The following is a 16123-nucleotide window of genomic DNA, read 5'->3' as shown; positions in this document are numbered from 1 at the left end:
TCTACTACCTTGTTCTATTCTGATGCCCACAACTGGTTGCATTCATTGAAAACTCATGAAAATATTTGAATTCCATTTGGCCAGTAGCCGCAACGTTGAATTGACATTCCTTATCACGTTCTGGGAAAATTTGTTCAAGGTTCATTAAAAGTGTTTGTTTCCCCCCCGCCCCCTTTCCCCATCTGGAAATAGTTGGGCCGACAACGGTAAATATTCAACTCATATCTGCGGTCAACAGCGGCTTTGCCAGGCCTCATTGAAATGTTATTCATTTGACTGCAGGCGAACATAATTAGAGCAAGCAGGTACGCGTGCGCACGTGGCGCGCGCACACAAGCTGCGAGCTAATTGATTGTCTTGACAGGAAGAGGTGGAATGTAGCAACTAGTACATGCCTGGTTCAACTATTCCCTCTCCGCGTTTTCTCTTTCTTGCACGTTCAAGCACACGCGCAGACACACACTCGCCTAATCTGCCACAATAAAAGGTTACATCCTTATTCTCCAGTCAAAGTGCCCCCAACTGCTCTTGACAGCAAAGCAAAGGCCCTCGACACTTTGTTTTCCCCGAGGCAGCAAGTCAATAAGGCGGCAACTAAGACTGAGAGTGTGTATTTTGTGTCCTGAATAAACCATAAACACGTCGCTGTCGGGTTGCATACTAAATGCTGGTAAACCAGAGGAGAGGTGGCAAAAAATGGGATTCGAGTGTGAAAAAAATACGCACATTTTAATTCATTCACTGCCAGACATTTTCAGACCTTCTTTTACCCTAACATTTGAAAAAAAATATAAATCAATTCCGAATATTGAATGGCTGGACTGCGAAAAGGCGAATAAATACGTCAATGGCAGCGAATGAGTTAAAAAGCAGTTAAGATGTTAAAGCGGGTTTAAGAAGTTTCCACGTCCAGGTGGCCTTGGAGCGACGACTTCCTCAGCAGGACGTCTGAGGTGCAGAACTTGCCGTCTCCCATAAAACGCCTCTCATCTGAAGGCTCGGAGCTTTCTTTGCTTCACAGCTTCCTGTCTTTTTCCCCACTCACCGCTGCTCCTTCAACTCTTCTTTGATTAAACTAAAAAGTGCCAGGACTGCTTCATAGTGTTTCTCTGGTTGCAATTATCGAGCAATTTGCTTCACGCGTTCACTGATTTCCTCGACCAACACGGGAGGTGACGGTACCTTGGATTTGCAGGTGCAGAATCCATTTAATACAAATAAATGCCTCCTTCAAATAGACCGCCTTTTTCCCCCCACAGAGCAAGGAAATAACGATAACTACATCAGTTCATTGACACCATTGTCCAAAAATGGACAGGAAATAGTAACTGTAACTGCTGAGGCCCCTGTAAACTCTGTTGCTAACCAAAACAGCAGCCTCGGAGGTTTGGTCAGTCTGCTATTTGCTGTGCGTCCTCATTTATGTGATGTCTTTGTTCGGCCCAGTCTGCCTCCACTCTTGACGTTTCACTACATTTCTCCGTCACAGTTTCAAAGTTCTGTTTCACTTGATAGGAACTGAACCAGGGGCGGAGCCACGGGGTGGGCCTGGGTGGGCACAGGTCCACCCAGAATGACAGACTGCCCACCCAGTGAGATTCATGAAAAAAAATATACTAAAATATATGTCAATTATTATTCCATTATTTTTGAATTTGTGGTTTTTTTTTTTTTTTATTAAATAATAAGAATGGCATAATTGCGGTTGTCTGAGGCTGATCTGAACTTCATATTATTCAGTTTGTCATTTTATTTGAATATATGATGTGTCGGGAACTATTTAGGCCCAACCCTGATTTTTCCAGGCCCACCCATTAGCCAGGTCCTGGCTCCGCCCCTGAACTGAACTGTACCTCGCGGCCTATTTACTGTCTGATTTTCCTCACAGTGGCAACTAAGAAATAGCACTAAATGGACTAACTGACTTTGGTTTCTGTGTGACAGTTTCATTTTAATTTTTAAAAGTTATAATCAATATATTTTTGAGGTGGGCGAGTGAAACTCATTTAAATGCAGCCCTGAGGCCGACATACTTGAAAATGAATGTTCACTTGAGTGTCTCGTTAGCAAACTAAAGGAAAACAATTCTGCCTGTGAACAATTGTGAAAAATTCTTGTTTAATCCAACTCCTGACCTGTGCGTTTAGCCAAATGTAGAGATGGTTATATAATTACAGTAAATTGTTATTATTATAGCATCACTTATTATAGCAGACCTCTGGCTTTCTTAAAACGAGGTGGAATGGCAATTCAATGCATATTTATTCCTTCTGTGCAATATGTCCGAAGATACTCACGATGTTGCTGCACTTTCAAGGTTGCGTGATCTTAAACTTTATTATTGACTAGCTTAATTTTAGGTCATAGCGTAGCCAAGACATTTTATGCCTAGGGACAAATCGATATGGATTTTTTTGAGCCCGATGTCGATTTTATTTGGCAAAGAAAAAAAAAAGACAGTTTACCGATTAATCGGCCGATTAAATCAAAAGAAAAATTGGGGATATTTTACATTTATGATGTTTATATGGATGTATAAGTATATACTTTGTATTTTTTTTTTAATTATTATTATATGATGTAAATAAGAGAGTGTTTTGTTTGGGCAGGGATGTATTGTTAAAAAAAAAAAAAAATCCTTTTTGATCCCCTACATATGCCAGTGTAGCATTTGTCCATAAGATTACATGAAGCTAATGGCAATCTTTTTTCCCATTTGTTCATAAAATACAGAGCCACAATAGAATTAATTTTAAAATAAATAAATAAAATGAAGCACAGATATCCAGTGGCCAGAAAAAGACACAATCAAAATAAGTGATTGCACAACGTCGAGGCGATCGGAAGCGCAACAACGCTAGATGCTAATGCTAACGGCCCCACTTTTGATCACATCAAAATACTTTGTACATTGGCTATGTGGACAAGAAGCAAATGCGATGTTGACAAAAGGTGAATGATACTTCATTTCACGCACGCTCTGTTTGCAATCAAGAAAGATTTCTATTTCAGCTCGAAGATATGAAGGAGATATAATTACAGAGCCTCTCGTTGGGATAAGGTAATGAGACTTCTGTGCTTTGACTTTTGAGAGGGGCCTCTGGGCTCATTTCCATTCTACTAGATAATAATAGCGTAAAGCATTTGGTTTAATTGCTACCTCTCATTTTAGTTGGATTTTTTTTTTTTTTTACAATGGTATATTGATTTTAATTAACAACCTACAGGTGTTTTTTTTTTCCCCACACCAATTTGCTAGCCACAAATCAACAGAGGAAATGCTGCAGAGTGGCTTGAAAAAAGGAAGTAACAAATGTAACAAATTCCACCGCTGAATGTTAGTTTGGTGTTCAGACAACGACATATTGACACCTAACATGCCCTTAGACAGGGTTTTTTCTTTTTTTTTTTTTTCCCATTGTGTAGTGAAGGCCGTCTTTTGCCAGGTAAACAGCATACAAGTGGGAATGACACATTCCAGGTTTGTTGTTTGACTTTTGGACACAAAAGGTTACAAGCTATGAAATTTTGCCTAGCAACTAGAAGAGAAATTAGAAATAAACAGAGCAAATTTGACATTTTTGTATGCAGGTACAAAAACCAGTCCTGGCTCAATTGATCTTCAAAGTTTTTTCTTTGAGAAAATTTCTCCACGTTCATAACATCGATGAATCAAAGCTGAGTGTGTCCGGAACAAGCCAGGTAACGCGCGTGTGTGTGTGTGTGTGTGTGTGTGTGTGTCCACTTACAGACAGAAAGGCAGCAGAGCCAGCAGGGTCTCCTTGGTGGGACGGGCCGTGAAGTCTGGCAGGGTCTGGATGACTTTGTTCATGACCATACGGAGGTAACACTGCAGCTGCTTCCGCCGCTCCTCCACAAACTTGGCATCCTTCACACACACACAGCGAGAGGTGGCTCATAAGATAATGGACATGTGGGAAGCTGCATTTGAATCGGACAACGCGCAAAAAAGAGAAAGTGATATGGACGCACTTGGCCGAGTCTCGCCTTTGCTAATATCGGAAATTTACCATCGAAAGAAATTGGAAGTACACAACAAACAAAGTGATAGTTAAATGTAGAAGTTACCCGTAGGTAGGATTTACTTTCCTGTGTTTAATGAATCTGTACAATGGTTTGAGTTGCACTTTGATTAATGAATGATTATTAAAAAACAAGTGGATAAACCTTTCCATGACATTCAAATGTACTGCGACGCATACGTGCATGAAAAGTGCCTGGTTAAAATGTGTCTCGATCTAAAGTGCAGTTTTTTTGTTTTGTTTTTATCACTTAAAATATGTCAAGTTTTGAATTTTAACAGACAAACTGCGCGGACCTGACTTCCCTACTACAACAATAAATAAAACATTGACGGTTATTTTGCCATTAGCTTGCTGAGACAGAAAGGAACCGAGCACATGTGCATCCCAAAGTCCTTCATGGTGAGAACCACTGCAGGCGGCGGCACGGAGCCACATGGCCCGAGCTAGCATGGCTAATCGGAGTCCAGCAAAGGCTTAGAACAAAGCTTGGGCAACGCTCTGTTTTACTGGGACAAACAGCCCTCGCGAGTTGAATCGAAATTGAAACTACTGCTTTTCTTTTGATCTCAAATCCAAATCCCAAGGACACTTCATTGAGCCGACTCAAACGACGCTCTTCAAAGAACCGTTTGTTGTGCCGGGGATGTGGAACATGAATTAATGGTACACCAAAAGGACCAAGAGACTTAATTAAACTTGCAGGTATTTACGTCCAAAAAGCTTTGAGACAAAATTGAAACGTATTCACAGACAACGGTTATGTGGTTACCCGCCTGACAATAACGTCGACAACTCACTCATTCTTCCTGATACGGCGTTAGCTTACATGCTATGATGTAAAATATCAGGATTCGTTGAACATGACTATCATTTGCTTTCCGCGGTTGGAAGTACGGCTTCATACTCGTTGTTATGGTCGAGTCAAAAGAAAGCCCGGGGGGCGGTCAACTGAAGTTGACGGATACGCACAATGACGATTACGAATTGATGTGTCAGATTAGGCTGCGCACGCCAGCGTGGGTTTCATGCTCGACCGACACATGACGGGACACCCCGACTGCTTTCATGGATGTCAGAGGAGTAATAACCCTAATGGACATCGTGACAGATTCATCCTCTCGTGGAGAACCGGCGCGGTGGAAAAAGCAGGTGCCGCCGCTCGCTCGGGCACAAATCGAGGTGGCGTGCGGGCACGACTTTGCGTGTCTCAGCCTATCTGCTTTCATCAAACGGCAACGCTAGGCGCTACTCATCCCTCGGTTCCTCCCATCCCGGTATGACGGAGCCCGAATCAGGCCATCATTTAAAGTGTAGGCGCCAGCACATATTAAACACGAAGGCGGAGCAGAGCTTAAAGAAAAACATCTTGGGACCCAATTCTGTCAGCGTACGCCTGCGACACCAATCATCACACACTTTTAAGTCAACTCATGTATGGGAGAGGACAGCTTGACATGTATGTTCCTGACAGAGCAAACATGGTTCGACACTTTCACTGTACACTTTATGTTGTACTGTAAATCTTTCTTGCATTGAGAGATTACAAAAGAACAATATTTGTGTTTTAAGGAATTGCCAAGATAATTTCAGTAAAAGATGATGTATACATATATTAGGGCTGCACAATATATCTAAAAAAAATTGTGAAAATAAACGATGACATCGATGGAAAAAAAAGGGTTTCCAATTATGATTAGTCCAACTATAATATATAGAAAAAAAAAATATATATATATCAGATTAGTTGTAAGTCTTTGGTGTATCGTTCAACAGTAGTATTTTACAGGAAAAGAATCGTATTCAAGGATCAAACAAAGCTATTAGTCTTTGAATAAAAACGTACTTATAGCAGAAGTCAACCCAAACATGTTTTTCTTCAAGAATATGTTCCCAGCAGGCCCACTAGTTAAAACACGACATTCTGATTCATTTTGCGTTTGTGGAATATAAGTTAAGCAGCAAATTGCACTCCTTTTTAGCCATCTCTGGGGGCGGCCATTTTGTCTTCTGTCGACTGAAAATGACATCACAACTGCTCACAACGATCAATCACGGCTGACCTGTCGTTGTGAGCAGTTGTGATGTCATTTTCAGTCGACAGAAGACAAAAACGAGTGGATTAACACTTATTCCACAAACGCAATATTTATCAGAATGCCCAAAGAACATATTTTTGAAAAAAAAATTGTGTTGACTTCCTCTTTAAATGTCTTTTTCCCACATTCATTCCAAGATTTGACTCAAGTAAATATCGGTTGCAAGCTTTGTAAAAAAAATTGTAGTTTCCGATTCAGCGCGATCAAATTTGGCGATTAATTCATCCAAAAACTTTAATCGCTTGACATCACTAATTTACATACATACACAAACACGCACGCACACGCACTTTTATGTGGTTTCTCTCTATCATGGATATTGACCAATCGCAGGTGTTTTCGGAACACATTCCTTGCGATATACTGGGGTCAATTGTGCAGTGGGCTGGCCATGTGCAGAGCAGCACAAAATGATTCAAGATTCGTGCCACATTGCGTTATGCTGCTTGAAAAAACAGCAGATGTGTGCACTATGGCTACGAAAGAGAAAGATGTAAAACGGGGCGTGTCGATTGGCATTAGGGGCTCAACGTGTGTTAAGAAGACACTTCAGATCTTAAGCCACAGGCTCAACTAAATTGTTGCCATGTAATTAGATCATCTGATATTTGCATTTCCAAGCAGTCGGAAATACGTAGCTAATAAAGGGTCCGGCGAGTTCATAAAAGCGCTTACGGAAGAGTGGATGTTGACTCATATAAAACACGCATCGATATACAGGGCCTCCAAATGGCAACTGCGACAGGATGTAGAGCGCACTCGCGCACGTAAAAGTGCACGCAAACACATGGTGCTGGGTGTCACTTTAGAGAGAGCAAAGAGAAGCACAGATAAGGAGAAGAGCGGCGCTGTCAATGGAGGAGACGCTCCAACGTAGCCACATATGCTCGCTGGATTTCCTGGCAGCTTTACACCATTCAACTCTGGCAGAGGGGAGAAAAAAAAAAAAAAAAAAAAAAAACACTCCCGATAGCTCGTCTGAAGAACTTAATGTTGCCCGGCAACAAGACGTTTTCGGAGGGTAAAAAGAATAGTTGGGGAAAATGAGTGGACTTTGATCAAGTCAAAAACTCTGCAGTGCCTACTCCGATAAAAAGATTGCTCTTTTTTTTTTTTTTTTTTCCAGTCGTTTGGCGGATAGACGGGATGTCGTGTGGGGACGAGCCCTCGGGCGCAACGCAAAAGAGGCGCGGCCGCCTTGGTCACCTCTCGAACGGGAACATCAACACGCGCCACGATTTGGACCCGGGAATGACATGAGAGTGGGCAACGGGGCTGAACATTGTGTTCTCTCATGTAAACACTCTGCAGGTTATGCATAAAACATCAGCGGCGATTCAGGAATGCGCGCACAAGACCTTCACAATGTCTGCTTGTCATAAATTAAGAAGCGCGAAACGTGCATTGCGTAAGAAATGAAGACAACATGCTAAGATTGGTTAATAATTTACTTTGTAGTTTCTGATGAATTAATCAGGGCTGGCACAAATTACGGGTCGTGCAAGAGCGTATTTGTTTGAGGGAATCTCACATAATGCCACTTGAATTGAAGTGATCAAAAGCTAAAGGATGGTGATTTTTATTTATAGACACATGGGGTACTAAACAAATCATCTCTATTATTTTGTCAATAAGCATCAGTAATTGCAATCACCACCCTGCCTCAATATCCCACCAGGCATACAGATGTTGTGTTGAAACAAGCCTTTCTGCGAAGATTTTATAATTGAATCATCAGTGAGGCGCATGATTGACAGATCACTTCTGCACGCTTCTCGAAAACGGGATTAACCGTAACGAGCGACAGCAAAATAAGGTTAAATGTGAATTTTTCCATGTATATTATCAGATGGGTAAGACTGTCTTAAATTGACTTTATATTATTTGTTTACAAATAATTGGGTGGCTGCATCAAAGTACATTTTTTTCCTGTGAATAACCCGCAATTTAAAAAAATAAATAAATAAATAAAAAATCGGCGCACGGTATTATAAACGGATTCATAATAATTACCAAAAATAAATTCACATTTTATAGATTGGTTGAGGAAAAATGAGTGATTTTGAGGCGGTATTATTTCGGGATGCGTGTTATTAAAAGGAAAATAACAGTAACTGGACAGCACGTAACGCACATGGTGAATTACGTGTAATTTGTGCCGCAATTCCTGATCTGTCAGGTATATGGACAAAAAAAAAAAAAAAACATTAAGAAACCTGGGGTCTGTTTTAAACTGTAAAAAATAAAAAATAAAAAAAATAAAAATAATATTTTTCCTTTAAATGCCAAATTTGATCTGCCAAATCTGGGTGCTCACATAAGTAATGGACCCACATCAGCCCAACGAAAGAGGATTTTCTTTGCAACTCTTAATGGCATTTGCTATTAATAAACCACCATTAATATCAGCACACATGCTAGAAGTCACCAGGCGCAGCTTCACAAAAGGTCCTCTCCTATTCACCCCGCTGCTATTACTACAATAACGCCAACACATGTTCTTGGATTTGGCTACTAACAGGCATAATGGCGTGCTATTTGTTCAAATTACCATTACAGCCGCACAGACAAAAAGTGACTGCGGGGTTGGGAGCATGCATGACGTTCAAATGGCTTCCAGGGAAGAGAGGTACCGAGGAATAAAATGGAAAGCCGATAACGCTTCAATTATTAAATGTGCTCACTGGCCTTCTTGTAGTGCAAAAAGAAGACGATGTTTTGAAGCTACAAACATCGTAGGGTGTGAGAATTATTTTTTTTTTTCCGACATGGCACGAGCAGGCCTCGGTGCCGTACTTTTAGTCAGGTGATCGCATTTTACGTATTCGTGCGCTGTAATTATGACTTTCCTGTTAGCTCGGGTTAGTTTGATTTTGTTCATACTGCAGTATTTGCTTGATCGTCCATCGCACGCTAGCTGCGCCAAAGTCGGCTCGGCGAACCACTCGCACCAAATTACTGCAAAAATGATCCAACTCGCGTCTGTCGGCATGTCTCTGTGTGTGTGTGTGTGTGTGTGTGTGTGTGTGTAGGTATTCGCATATGTGGGATAAAGCACCTGTATGGATCACTTACACAGCTGGACAGTCTGGCCTCAAGCGCCAGGAGACTCCGGCTAGTGCGTTCTTAAGCTCGTTATCAGCAATAGAGATGCTCAAACGAGGCAAAAGGGCTTGATGGCAACAAATGGTGGAGGGGCCACTGATACGTGCGCCAGAGGTCAATTGGGCCAGCGGCGAGGCAATTCATTTCCCTCAATTACGTACACGTGTAAAGAACTCCTCCAACTAATGTCACTGTTGAAGTGAAACCCATTTAGGGTGTCGGAACTGAAAGTGAACAGTGACGATCAATACTCGGAGAACAACGCTGGTGACAAAATAGAACTCTCAGGGTGTGTTCGACTCTTGCAAAATAAATTTTAAAAAACACACGGCTCTTATGAGTCTTTTGCATCATTGCAAGTCCACCCGATCGTATTCAAACCTCAAAGGGCTTCCTGCTTGGCCCGTTTTATTTGCTTTGCCATATCATAACTTTTTATTTTTTTTATTCATCTTGGTGGAATTACACTAACATCGATCTTATGAGTTATAATGGCTGAAGCCCCGGGCCGAGCAACAGGAATCGTCTTACATGATGGAACCGGCTCTGTATTAATTACACTGGGCAAAACGCCAAGAAGCAAAAGAGGATGATGTCACTTTCACAGGCATCTACTCACGCTCCCGTCAGATGGAATGTTGGGAATGTTAGCAAAATGACCATTGTGTAATCCAATTTCCACATTATACACTATTTCTATATAATACTAAGTGCTACACTTTTCAAATGAGAATTACATGGAAGATTTAGTAGGGGGGGGAAATGGACAACCTTCAAAAGTTTTAATTGGATTTATAGAATAATAACCCTACTTAAGGTACAAATATTATTGGCTCAGTAAAGCTCGACAAAAGGCCAGTCGACGGGCACGTGTAGAATATCTGCTTTCGACATGTTGCTATTGATTATTTTGGTATTGATTTTTTCATGACATGGGAATATGCATTGGAGTACGTTTACTACGTGGACTACTTGATTATTTAAAATTATATTCAAGTACTCCCCGATTTTATTTTGTAGGTGGCGAAAATGTCAGGTTTTCAAGGGTGACTCCGAAGACGACCGTCTCACAAGGGGCTTCAGGCTTTAATGGGTTCAAGTTGTAATATCACCAATCACCACTAGATGGCTGCCATGTCTTGATCACACCTAAACTAACGCGAGTGAACCTACGTAATCATTTTTTTGCAGATTTGGAATGATGTGCAGGACAAACATTGTACCTCGATAATACTAAAATTTGGAATGTTCGGAACACGTTTTGGACGTGTTGTGTACCGCTCAATGATTCAGCCCCTCCCCAATAAGTTCCTGACGACCGCAGATGAACAAAAGAGCCGGATCGCGGGGCAGCCGCATGCAAGACGCCTGAGGAAGCGTGAGTGCAGATAAGCTGCGGAAAAAAAAAAAAAAAAACGCGTGCGCATTCACAGGTGAGACGTTCCACGCGTCGGGTGCGCGGCACGTTTTCCGTCGCATTCCGTGTGACTTTATCCATGACGGATGCTCCTTGACAACTTTAGCTTTGTAGCTCTATGCCGTCAGTCACCTTGAGGGGTGCGCGCGTGTTAACAGGCATGATGAAACTGTGAGAACGCCGGGCATGTAATCGAGTTAGCGAGGACGTGTGTTTTTACGGCTGCCTGATCCGCATTGACGTGCGCGTACCGTCTCCTCTACTCGGGCAAACCCAAGAGCAGATATTCAGAGTGCAGATAAAAAGAACTTGGGAGCTTTTCCCTCTCGCTGGCCTGACATTACATTTCGGAGTTATTAGATGGACATAATCGCGTGAGACCCCGCGGCCGGGGGGGGGGGGGGGTGGGGGGGGGGTGCGTACGCAACACTGTCGTGGAAGTGAGTAAGCAGAAGGGAGAAAAATAACCGTACTGTACATTATTATAACAAAATACATGCTTCAAATTCAATTTCACATTTGATGGTTGGACAGGCACTCCAGTGGCCCAATTAATTGTATGCAAGCACTTCAAAAGTCAATTTTCCCTTAATATGTCCCTTATAATAGGCTATATAGCATGTGGTTAAATTCGTGGTGGCTTTGTGCGCACAGCAATTATTCGCAGTCTGAACACAGAACGTCTACGGCGCTGGAGTCCACAGACATCAACACCACAAAAAGTTCGAAGATTAAGTTGTTGTTGTTGTTGTTAGATACTCAGGCAACACTGAGTAGTTTGTTGCATGCGCTTTTAGTCGCTGACCCAGGTCATCGATTGAACCAAAGCTGCACTCAAATTCCATTATAATTAGGCATCTGTGAGTGTGTAGTTTTTTTTTTCTTTTGGGGGGGGGGGGTTCTCCCATCTTCAACAATCAGCCAAGGATCAAGGGAAACAAAATGTGAGTAGCTGAAGGACAGACAGGACACAAAGGGAGTTTAAAAAAAAATGGTCGAAACATCAAAAGGGCACTTTGCTGGAGTTTGGACAAAAGTGAGCGTGTGATTAATATTTCAAATCTGTAGTCTGTGAGCAATCCGCCTCAACGGGGTATTTACTTTCAAAACTGTAATTAGTAGTGCTCGTGATTAAATAATTGCCAAAGTGATCTTCGGGTGGCGGCGAAAGCATCCTTTCAGAAAATCATGCTCAGAATTGCTTAAAAGGCTTGAGCAGAGTAATTGAATTGTCTTTTGGAGAAAAAAAAACTTCCACCCCTCTTTTAGCTCAAGAAAAAAAGATGACACTTGCACTTTGGGGATCCATTTTTAATCCATATTTAAAACAATTATATGACGTCTCGCCTGTGTATACAGTAGGTTCCCTGATATTATTACCTTATGACTGGTCCACGGTCTACCCCATCCTTTGGCCAGAAGCTAATTTGTTCTGTAACTAGAATGAGTAGGATGGAGGGGGAAGGAGGGGGCCAAGGGGTGCAAAATGAAGGATATAATAACTGAGTGAAAAACAGTCTGCTTTGAAACATTTCAGCCTTCTGGGAAATAAACTACTGTTTGATACGCGGGGGATGAGGAGGTGGGACAAATAGTTGCTGTGGCGGCGGGGAGGGGGCGGGGAGGGGGGGCTGCATTAGTAAAGACACTGAAGCGTTTAAAATAAAAAAAAAAAACACACACAGCGAATGCAAACTGTGTAGGTGAGGGAAAGAAGCTGATGAGGGCTGGTTAGATTGTCTTAAAACAAAAGAGAAAATCAAAGGCGGCGAAAAACAAAGGGAGGCGATTTACGCAGCATGTGGACTCCAATGCAAAAATTGCAGCAGAGAATGGAAAAACTAAAATTGGACATAGCGTGGACACTATTTAGTAATTAATATTTCTGTTGGAGCGCTTGGCCATACATAACTGGCGAAATCTCCTCTCCAGGAGCTTGTCGGATTCCTGCTTTGAGAGGGATAAAAAATACAAAAAAAAAGCAGGTGTGGCTTTCTCTGCCCCGATTTCCGACTTCCAGGGGCTGTCTCAAACCAATAATTCACACAAACCACCAGTGTAACGGGCCTTAGGGGGGCTTTCAAGGACACAATGATAGCGGCGGTGTGGGCCACTGCACAGACATTTGCACTCCCACATGTGGTCAACACGCGTGTACCAAAAAGAGCACGTATGCGACACACAGCGTGCTTATCTCAGTCGGTTTAGGTTTCCAACCATGAAACCGCAGAGTCTTTGAAGGTGGCAAGCTGGGCCGCCGCTTTCGGCCACGGCAGCTTCAAACCCAACCAAGCAAGGCATCCAGGTCAGAGCCAAATTAAGGTTGGCTAAGGTTGACACGGGGGGGAAGAATGTGTGCATGTACAGTAAATACAGCAGATACAAACCTGGAGAAAACGAGGAAAGTACAAGTTGCAACTACTTGGGAGTTAAGACATTGAATTACAACTGAGTAGCTTAGTTAGCTTAGTTTTCTGGCTGTCTATTTCTTCTTGACATCATCAATCCACTTATGCACCACAACACTCAACAGATGGAATTTTATGTACACCTACACGCAGAAACTGAAATGTGCTGCTGTACAAAACAGCACCCAAAACGCAACTATTTGGTCGTTTTTGTGCCACAGTGACACCACAAGTTGGCACCAAAGCCCCGTCAAAATAAGAAAGGAGTACAAGGAAGTTGGGATAGACCAATAATCGGTATCGGCCCTGAAAAAAAAAAAAACATATCGGTCTATCCCTACAAGGAAGTTGTACATCTCAACTGAGTGACAAGCTTTCTATTTTGGGGAGGAGCTAAAGTTAGCCTGGGTTGTGAGGGAGAGTCTTTGCTGCACACTTAAAGGGGGAAATAAACCCAAACATATTTTTTTCAAGAGTATAATCTATGCAAGCCCACTAGTTGAAACAATGCAGCGTTTGTGGAATAAGAGTTAATCCACTTGTTAATCCATTTTGTCTTCTGTCGACTGAAAATGGTATCACTACCAAGGGCTCAGGTAACGACCAATCACGGCTCAGCTTTAGAAAACAGGCGAACTATGATTGGTCGTTCTCTGAGCCCTGGGTAGTTGTGATGTCATTTTCAGTCGACAGAAATGACAAAATGGCCGCCCCCTGAGATGGCTAAAAACGGGTGGATTTTGCTGCTGAACACATACTGCACAAACACAATATTGATCAGAATGATGTGTTTCAACTAGCGGGCCTGCTGGGAACATATTCTTGCAAAAAATATGTTTGGGTTGATTTTCGCTTTAAGGTACATTTTTTTCCAGAATCAAAGACATTCATTTTTAGGAAAATGTCAAATGAGATTGAAATGTTATTTAATTGTTTTGGCATTATAGTTTGAGGCATATCTATGTTTTGTACTGTACAGAGGCAATTCTAAACTTTTGAGCGGGGTGGGTGTCAATGACCTGCAGTTTTTCTATTGGCGGCAAAGCTCGGTCGCTCGACGACGCAAACAGCGAGGAATTGTTGTCGTTCTTTTTAAATCTCACTCTTACAGATTTAAGTTGATCAACTCCACCGATTGGCTCAACACACTCGTGAGCTCACCTTGTTCCCGATGGCTTTCTTTGGCGGGAAGTTGAACGTGTCCACCTGTGGAAACTGGGACCTCAGGCGGTTGTGCAGCTCCCTAAACTCAGTGTAGCGCCTGTACACATTCCACTCATTGTCCAGGATGCGGATGTAAACCTGAGGAATAGATGAGTAAGGTATAGCTTGATAAAAACGAAAAGCAGACCAACGTCGTGCATTCGATAAACGTGTCATTAAGGTTTCACATGTAGCCTTGCGGAAATCTGAGGTGTAAAAAAACACACAAAAAAAAGGTTCCCTCACATCGTCTCGCTAACATAATGCCACGCAGAGATAGAGTCTGTCTTTCGACGTGACAGCTCTGCCACCATTTCCACGCACCATTAGCTGCTTTATTCACACTCACAAAAAGAGAGGGGGAGCGGAGAGAGGAGACAAAATGAGCCTATTGCAAAGAAAAAGAGAAGGAGATGGGCTTCTGTTTTCATGGACGAAAAGCGGGAGCGCGAGATGAAATGCCTTCAAAATGCTTTCAAAACAGAAGTTGATACAAAAAGTTCTGGGCAGTAGTGCTGAAGCATGGATCGTGACAAATAGCTAGTTATGTTGGGCAAAAAAAAAAAAACGTGGGAAGGCTGAAATAATCCATGTTACCCCAAGCAAATTCCGTGTGGTTCTTTTTAACTCATTCACTGCCAGACATTTTCTTTCTACCCTCTTTTACCCTCACGTTGGGAAAAAATGTGAAAAAAATAGAAAGAAATTCCTGGGGTTGAATGGCTGGACTGTGAAAAGACGTGTAAATTCGTCAATGGCGGTGAATGAGTTAAGGATGCACTTTTGAACTCACAACGCACACACAAAAAGAGACACGCATTCACACTAACATTCACACACAGTCACTAAGCGGGGACTGACCCCATAACTGCCCGTGTGGAAGTCCGCTGAGTGAACCGGCGTTACAGCATCACTGACTTGATTTCAACCTCATTCACTGTGATTCGTTGACGTAACCCCGATGCTGACGTGACAAGCCGGCAACCGTCGCTTTACACGTCAATAATGCGCTCAGATAGGACACCTGTGGGATGACTGACTGTTAGCATGTCACTCCTTAGCACCCCCCGACGTGCGAGGGATATTACAAGAGGTTCATCAAGCATGACGGGATCACGCTTGAGGGTTTACATGCAATCAAACTTGGTGTATTTGTTATGTGCTTCGATGGCACTTTGCATTTATTAGTATCATTCCAAAGGGGATCGTTTTAGATCACGGACCATCGTTAGCTTGTGCTGCCAGGCTTCCGCCATTGTTGTGATGTAGAGTGTGCATTCAAGCCATTGAGGGAAAAGCTTGATGACAAGACATGCCCAGAGGCAAAACAGAACATAAAACAACAGAGACACATTATTGTATTAAACGTCGTGGGAAAACACTGCAAAGTGTTACCTTGGATTGGGCATAAAAATAGCACCGTTGATTTAGTCGTATCGGCCCGTCGGCATGTTTTGAGTTCGGAAGATTCACCGCGCATCGGTGGCAGTGTTACCATGTTGGCTACGCGGGTAAAAAATTTTGTTTTTCAGCGGGTTCAAAGTGGGTTTCCGACATTTCAGTTTCAGATGTTTCACTAAATGCAGTTGTTCGTTACATCTCAGTGGTTGATTATTTCTTATTATTTTTAACGCGATTGGAGAATTTACCATTCATCGCGTTTTCATACCATGTGGATGTATAAGCACAACTTCTCATACCTGATGTCAGTTTCTTCTTTGGACAGCAAACTAGATCATTCCAAAGAAAAATGTCTGTCTTTTTTTTATGACTGGCATGGGATAAAGGCTTCATTCCAGAGATTGTTACTTTTCTCACTGATGTTTTTGTCAGCGTGCGCATTCCACT

At 42.3% G+C, this 16123-nt stretch overlaps 1 protein-coding gene across 1 annotated transcript in view; it reads right to left on the bottom strand.

The window, feature by feature from the left end:
* The window catches only part of snx29 (sorting nexin 29), an 89476-nt gene that overhangs the window by 3142 nt on the left and 70211 nt on the right, over window positions 1-16123 (bottom strand). Inside the window, exons 19-20 of the mRNA XM_086016262.1 lie at window positions 14234-14374; window positions 3750-3889 (exon numbers count right to left, since the gene is read on the bottom strand). Coding sequence (XP_085872388.1) covers window positions 3750-3889; window positions 14234-14374 — 281 coding nt within the window. The remainder of the gene's footprint in view (window positions 1-3749; window positions 3890-14233; window positions 14375-16123) is intronic.

This window comes from Filicampus tigris, chromosome 19 (genome assembly GCF_054856515.1).
Source record: "Filicampus tigris isolate MCC_2025a chromosome 19, RoL_Ftig_1.0, whole genome shotgun sequence".
Classification (NCBI taxonomy): domain Eukaryota; kingdom Metazoa; phylum Chordata; class Actinopteri; order Syngnathiformes; family Syngnathidae; genus Filicampus; species Filicampus tigris.
Note: the sequence above shows the minus strand (reverse complement) of the source record. Positions and strands in the feature narration are given on the sequence as shown.